Here is an 8,019-nt window from a genome sequence, read left to right as displayed (position 1 = left end):
TTGTACCAAAAAGTGTGTTGTCATATTAGGATGTTGCCCCTAAAAGTGAAAAGAGCCATGGAGGCCATTGAAAAGAGAAACAGAAAAAGGAAAAAATACAAAAAATAGAAAAAGAAAAAAAGAGAATAAAGAAAAAGGGGGCAACATTACTATCTTTTATCCACACTTGTGCTCATCATTTGTGCTCATGTTTAGCACCTATACTCCATGTGAGAGAGTTTTCATGTTTTACTAGTATAACTATGTGGGGAATTTACATTATAGAACTTGGGTTGTATATTCCAATGATGAGCTTCCTCAAAAGTGCTCTAGGTCTTCGTGAGCAACCAAGTTGGAGGCACCCCCACTAGTTCCATTGGAGAGCTTTCATACACATATAGCTCTATGTGCATCAGTTGCATGGCAATCACTACTCCTTACATAGCTTCGATTATAAGACTTCCTCTTGTCTAATGATCACTTATAGCTTTGTGAGACTTTCTTCCATTGGCCTTCCAAACCCCCATTAATATTCTTTTTGCCATAACATCCTGGTGCCAATACCAAATGCTTGCGCTCACCGGTTGAGTAGGCTTCGAAACAGTTGATTCATGACGTTCATGGTTATTTTTACTTGACTGAATCCTTCTATGTTGTGAAAATTTACTTGATGCTTGGAATGAAGGATAGAACTCATACGCTAGATACTTAAAACATCTTTAATGAACAATGTACGGTTTCATGTCTTTAAAGCAATAGTTCATGAAAACTTTTAGCTTGTTTAACTCTTGTATTATCATCTCTTATATCAACTATAGACATTTGCTTTGAATAATTTGATCTCAGTTCACATGCCTTACATCATTATTGAATCAGGATTATGTTAGTAGCATGTCACTTCAGAAATTATTTTCTTTTTATCGTTTACCTACTCGAGGATGAGTAGGAACTAAGCTTGGGGATGCTTGATACGTCTCCAACGTATCTATAATTTCTGATGTTTCATGCTTGTTTTATGTATCATTGTCACATGTTTTATATGCATTATATATCATTATTATACATTTTCCGGGACTAACCTACTAACAAGATGCCACAGTGCCAGTTCATGTTTTCTGTTGTTTTTGGTTCCAGAAAAGCTGTTCGAGCAATATTCTCGAAATTCGACAAAACAAAAGCCAAACCTCCTATTTTTCCGAGGGACACACGGAGCCAGAAGGGCAAGCCCGGGGGAGGCCCACGGCCTCCTCACCATAGAGCGGCGCGGCCAGGCCCCCAGGCGCGCCGGGGTGTGGGGAGCCCACCTCGGGACTCCACCGACATCGCCCCTTTGCCTATTTATTCCCCCACGACGCGAAAACCCGAGATATATCTATCATACTTCAGAAAGACTCTGGGAGCGCCGCCGCCATCGCGAAACCTAGTTTTGGGGGTCAGAAGTTCCTGTTTCGGCACCCTGCCGGGACGGGGATCGACCCCCGGAGCCTTCTCCATCGACGCCACCGCCTCCATCATGCTCCGTGAGTAGTTCCCCCATGGACTACGGGTTCTAGCAGTAGCTAGTTGGTACTCTCTCCCATGTACTTCAATACAATGATCTCATGAGCTGCCTTACATGATTGAGATCCATCTGATGTAATCGGTGTTGTGTTTGTTGGGATCCGATGAATTGTTACATTATGATCATTCTATCTATAAAGTTTGTGAAGTTATTGTTGCTGCAATCTTGTTGTGTTTAATGCTTGTCACTAGTGCACTAGTGGCATGATCTTAGATTTAAGCTCTATAATTATTGCTTAGATTGTATCTACAAGTTGTTTGCACATGTCTATGTCCGGAACCCGAGGCCCCAGAGTGACAACAACTGGGATCACTGGAGGGGATGGCTTAGATATGAGGATCACATGTTTTCACCAAGTGTTAATGCTTTGCTCCGGTGCTCTATTAAAAGGAGTACCTTAATTACCAGTAGTTTCCCTAGAGGCCCGGCTGCCACCGGCTGGTAGGACAAAAGATGTTATGAAAGTTTCCCATTGCGAGCACGTATGACTATATATGGAAAACATGCCTACATGATTAATAACTTGATGTTCTGTCTTAATGCTATAATAATTATGTCAATTGCCCAACTGTAATTTGTTCACCCAACACTTGTTATTGGAGAGTTACCACTAGTGTAGATAGCTGGGAACCCCGGTCCATCTTTCATCATCAAATACTCACTCGGTCCTATATGCCATTAGAAGTAGTATCAACTATTTTCTGATGCCATTGCCTCTGTGTTACTGCTACTGCTGCTGTGTTACTGTTACTATTGCTCTCATATTACTGCTGCTTTCACATCACCCCTGTTACTAGTGCTTTTCCAGGTGCATCTGAATTGACAACTCAGTTGTTAAGGCTTATAAGTATTCTTTGTCTCCCCTTGTGTCGAATCAATAAATTTGGGTTTTACTTCCCTCGAAGACTGTTGCGATCCCCTATACTTGTGGGTTATCAGGGGTTCGGTGTGTGGTGTGACTCCCGCATCTTGGGGTGAGGCCTTTGTGGCGTTGGTGTGCATCGAGAAACCACACCTCAAGGTGAGGCCTTTTGTGGCGTTCGGGAGAGCTAAGCCACCGCACCTCTCCAATGGAGATTAGCACTTGCAAGAGTGTGAATTTCGGTATAAATCATCGTCTCCCGCGTGCTTCGGTTATCTCTATACCTGAGCTCTTTACTTATGCACTTTACTTTGTGATAGCCATCGTGCTTGAAGTTATATATCTTGCTATCACATAGTTTCTTGTATTGCTTAGCATAAGTTGTTGGTGCACATAGGTGAATCATAGTATATAGGCTTTGGGCTTGACAAAGTAATCGCTATTTTTATTCCGTATTTGTTAAGCCCATCTCATAAAAGTTTTAAACCGCCTATTCACCCCCCCCCCCCTCTAGGCGACATATGTGTCCTTTCAACTGCAATCAGTGCATTGTCCTTTTTGGAAGCAGGAATTTTCATGTGTGCCTAGGGTTTGTGTGGTTTCTTTCCATTTCTGCCACATCCACCTCAAACGCAATGCCGCGCTGAAGGCCTTGATACAGTGTACTCCAAGACCTCCCAGGGCCTTTGGCCTGCACACCTGTTTCCAGCTAACATGGCACTTCCCTCCGCTGCAAGTTGCGTCGCCCGCCCAAAGCCAGGCCCTTCGTCTGCGATCGAACTCTTACGAACCCATGATGGCATATCATTGATAGTCATTAGGTAGACTGGCAGGGAGGATAGCACAGAGTTCAGCATCTCCAGTCTCCCTGCTTTGCTCATCATTCTTGCCTTCCAAGTGGCAAGGTACTTGTCCACCTTGTCAAGGAGCGTTTGCCAGTCCGCCTTGGTTAGCTTTTTAATTGAGAGGGGCATGCCCAAATACACACAGGGGAAGGAGTTGACCGGGATGCCAATGGTCTATGCGATACCGTCAATGTCAATGTTGGCACAGCTGATTGGCGTGATAGATCTCTTTGCCACCTATTGTGTTGGATGATATTCTCATGTTATTTTTATGATAATGGGAACCTGGTTCTTGTGGGGAGATGTATGAAAAAGCATCACAACATGTGCGATGGCAACTACTACAAGAAAATAATGCTAGCTAGGAAAAGATCCAAAGTGTAGAAATTTGTGAAGACATTCCTTTGTAGAAAGAACATTATCCGACTCGTTGTTGGTATTTATAAATGTTGAATGCTTGCCCTTTTGACATATTAAATGCATTTCCATCTGCTTCCACTCTTAAAATGGCAAAACTGATTATAGACTAAGAGTGGAGATGATGAAATGTCAAAACTGAGGAGTGTTGTAACTGGGCAATAGCAAAATTGAGGTTTCCATTAGTCAAATGGCAAATCCGAGATTCACGTTGGTCATAGTGGCAGGAATGATAAAAAACCAAATAGAAATGGTGTGCATGTATGAAGACAGAGCTTGCCATCCAAATGATGATGATACATAAAGATGTGTCGAAGAGGAATCTCTCCCATAGTGGATTTTAGGGGAGTAATCGAGAAGAATTCATCAAGAAAGCACAATAGAGAAAGTTGTTCCATCTTGGAGTAGTCAAGGATCTTCATCATCTAGGTAAAGTGGAATTAGCAAGGTCAAGGTTTGCTACTTATAGGTTTTCTCTTTTACCGGTATCTTTGTTATTGTTGTGTGACCGGGTTTTAGGATAGTTGGTCATACTATCAAAAGGGCTCTCAAATGAGTAACTTGATTGTATCGTTTGGAGAGAGCTCGGACCCTTGCATGATTTGCATCATACTCAAAATAAGGATGCCGAGATATGGGACAAACCAACAGTAGATGATGTTCTCCAAATCATATTCGAAGCCGATTCTATAAAACAAAATGACTCTAATTTTACATTCCATGAGTTGGTTTATCATGGACAACTCCAGTTTTCTAGCTTACCGGTGTCGGTTTCTAGGGATAAACCGACTAAGAGGGAGAACATGATTTCCCCAATCGGTTTCAGAATTGCTTCCAAATAATAGAGTATTAGCTCCAGTTAGCTGGAGGGGATATGCAAAACTGACTGGGCACAATATTCTGAACCGGATATAAAGCTACTAGTGGAACCCGTCGTAGACTTGCTCAAAATATATAAGTAGGTTTCTATTGCTATTCTGTCATATCATTAGCTTATGTCTACATGTGAGTTCAAATTATGTTTTATTTTAGGCGATAGGCTTGGACATGCACGGAATAGACACCGAAAAGAACAACATCAAGAAAATGTGCAGTCTTGGAGCCTCTTTCATCAGCGCTTAGGTTATAAACCATGCAGGCGAGTTTCATGTTCCTTCTTAAAGTTAGCTTGGGAGGGTTGAAGAAAGAACAACGTGTGAAACTGATTAGGTGATTTTTTTCTTCTTCTTTGGTGTTTCATGTAATACAAATGCATAGTTTATAAATGTCTTACAAATGTAGTGGGTGATCAAATTGCACATGAGATTTTCCATGTTTGTTGTGTATTGATATTTTAGGACTCTACGTATTGCAGCTGCCTATGTTTTGTCTTGGGGGAGGAGGAGGGCTAAGAACCATATATTGTTAGCATCTGTCAAATGGGGTGGATATCTCTGATAAACGTTCACCGCAGTGTGATGACCCTTAATTCTAAGCATAAGCCTTTTGACATATACTCCCTCTGGTTCTTTTTAATTGACTCAAATTTAGTACAAAGTTGTACTAAATTTAAGTCAATTAAAAGAGACCAGTGGGAGTAGTAAAATCATCATCTATAGGATATTTAACCCGTCGGAGATAAGTCAGTCTACAGAAATGTATCTATGTAATATTGTTGCAATTTTTATGTTTAACTAATATTTAATAATAATAATACTGGTACTACTAAATGTTTGTTGAGAATAATAATAAAAAAAATTGACATGATGCGTGCAATGTACACCGCACGTCCGCACATGCATGGATATGCAAATCTGGCACTGGAAGCACATTCCTATGCACACCTTTTTGAACCCACCAGGGAAACTACATAGAGAATTCATATTTCGTGTCATCCACTAAAGAACCACGTCTTGTACTGTAGATGGACTGAGCAAACAAACACAATTTTAAGATAGGAAATTAACAGTACTAGTATCACTACGTGCAAATTCGCAAAGATTGTAAGCAAAAGGAAGATTTACTAAGGAGCCTGTAGCTAGTATCAATGTTTCACTCCCCGACAGCATCAAGCAAGCATAAACAAAAGTTGCGAGATTGTAGCATAAACAAAGTCAGGCCACAGTTGCCAAAACACGCAGCCACAAAATGGCTATTAGCAAGTCGCATCGAATGCAGATAACTGCAAACATAGAAGCCATACAAGTGTTTTGCATAGCTGCTGCTACTTCAACACTCCTGGTAAGTTGTTAAATTCATCCAAAATGATCGATGCTCTAGCTGCTCAGGCACCATCGCTGCATTACCTTAACCAGGAAAGGGGTCGCTCACAGAAAGATCAGACGCTCTGCGGTAGGTCCAAGAGCCTCGTGGACGTGCAAGAATCTCCAGTGCGCACCGCTCCGCAGCCAACTTCGCGGTGGAAGCCAACGACTGGAGTTTGCCCACGGTTGCAGGCGCGTTAGGAGCATCCTTCAAACCAGCAAGCACCACCACAGCATTCTCCATCATCAGTCCTCTCTCAAGAACCAACTTGAGGAATTCAAGCTCGTTGGCCCCCGAGCTGAACTGGAACACAGCACCACCTTCTTGATGTGCGCCTCCACGCATTCAATCGGATCGACCTCCTGCCAGAACTTGGAGAGCTGGGCACTAGCTTCAGCCGCCGCAGTGGTGTTGGCATCGTGGTTCTCCTCTTCGTTCTCTTCATCATTGTCATCACTGTTGCCGTCGTGGTTCTCCTCCTCGTTCTCTTCATCACTGTCATCACTGTTGTCGTCGTGATTCTCCTCCTTGTTCTCTTCTTCACTGTCATCACTCTTGTCCCCGCCTCTTCCTTCAGCTTGACACTTGGGGAAAATCGAAGTGCACGATCAGTGAAAAGATTCTAGGAATGTCAATGGAGGGAAAAGAGGGTCACAACTTACGATCATCATAACGTGCAGCGTCTCGACTTGGGGAAAGCATCTCAAGAAACGGAGCATGGTTTTCACTTCACTGGTGACTGCGAAATTGACCTTCAAAGCCAGCACCTTGACACTTGGAACCATAGTATGTGGACTCACATTTGGTACCCCAGCCTGCGAATCAATGCAGGAAACGGTTAAGGACTTGATTAATTGAAGTCACAGCAAATCAAATTAGCATGTAAGCATCAAGATTAATCAAGAGATGAGATAGCATATGGGAAAGGAAATTCGAGGGCGATACCGTGATGACGGTGTTGCCGATCTCAAGCACGTGTGCGGCCGTCTCCAGGTAGCCGAGCACGGTGAGCTGAGGCGCATGTCCAATCTTGACCCTGAGCGTTTGTCCCGCTCCAGGGGTGTAGATGATCAGCCGCTGCAGACGTGGGGTGTCGACCATGGCGAGCTCCTCCGCCATGGAGAACCAGAGCAGCATGCAGCAGAGGCTGCGGCTGCTGATCTCGAGGCGCGACGGGAAGCCGTAGCTGACATTGAAGGAGAGGATCTTGAGCTGAGGGCTGCAGGCGAGGAGGTAGTCGAGGTCGCGCTCGCCCATGATGGTGTGGCAGATCCCGAGCTCCTGGAGGTGCGGGAAGACGTCGGGGCCGCGTGGGGGCACGGTGCGGCGAGAGGTGTCCGGGAAGTGCCAAACGCCGATGTAGAGGCGGCGGAGCGCGGAGCAGCGGAGGATGGACGCCGGCAGGGCCACGTCGAGGGGCCAGGGGCGGTTGACGAGGACGAGGTTCTCGACGCCCTTGGCGGCGAAGAGGCGGAGCCACTTGGCGAGCGCTTCCTCCTGGGAGCTCATGAAGTTCCAGGTGAGATGGACCCAGCGGAAGGGGCCCGGGTGCGCGACGAGGACGCGCGAGACGGCGGCGGCGAGGGCGCTCCAGTCGATGCCGTCTTCGAGGTCCACCCGCCGGATGAGGTGGCGGTCTTCGAGGGCGCAGGGGGTGGAGCGCCAGACGTCGCGCCAGCGCGGGGAGGTCGCTGCGGCGCGGCCGGCGTCCTTGACGCGGAGGCGGGAGAAGATGTTGCGCAGCAGGTCGTCGGGGAGCGCGCTGATTCGGTCCTCGCCGCCGCCGGCAGCGTCGGAGGAGTATGAGGGCTTGTCGAAATCCGGGTCCAGGGCCGGGAACGGGGACTCCGGGAGGCAGGGGTAGACGATCTGAAGGATATGATCCGCCATGGCTTCTCGACCGAGAGCGGAGTGAAGCGAGGGTTTCTGCTGCCGACCAGTGAAGCCAGGAAGGAGGGGAGTGGTCGAGGGGAGTGGGTTTTTATCTAGTCGGCCAGGACCCGACACTTGTTAGGGTTTCGAGTTCGTGGGCCGGATGCAGGAACCCAATGGGCCCACCAGTGTTTCAATACTCGGTTTTATTTGCTTGCTTTCCCTCTGTTTCAAGCAGG

The 8,019-nt window shown here is 45.9% G+C and overlaps 1 protein-coding gene across 1 annotated transcript; it reads right to left on the bottom strand.

Moving 5' to 3' along the window:
• Window positions 1–5,722: 5,722 nt before the first annotated feature.
• On the bottom strand, window positions 5,723–7,805 carry LOC127342820 (F-box/LRR-repeat protein At3g26922). Its single transcript, XM_051368831.2, has 3 exons — window positions 6,854–7,805; window positions 6,571–6,723; window positions 5,723–6,492 (listed from the first exon to the last, which is right to left on the bottom strand). The coding sequence occupies exons 1-3, from the start codon at window positions 7,796–7,798 to the stop codon at window positions 6,154–6,156; spliced, it is 1,437 nt and encodes a 478-aa protein (XP_051224791.1). The 5' UTR covers window positions 7,799–7,805; the 3' UTR covers window positions 5,723–6,153.
• Between the last annotated feature and the right edge of the window lie 214 nt (window positions 7,806–8,019).

The sequence above is a fragment of the Lolium perenne genome, chromosome 3, assembly GCF_019359855.2.
Source record: "Lolium perenne isolate Kyuss_39 chromosome 3, Kyuss_2.0, whole genome shotgun sequence".
Taxonomy (NCBI): domain Eukaryota; kingdom Viridiplantae; phylum Streptophyta; class Magnoliopsida; order Poales; family Poaceae; genus Lolium; species Lolium perenne.
This window is presented reverse-complemented; position numbering and strand designations above follow the sequence as displayed.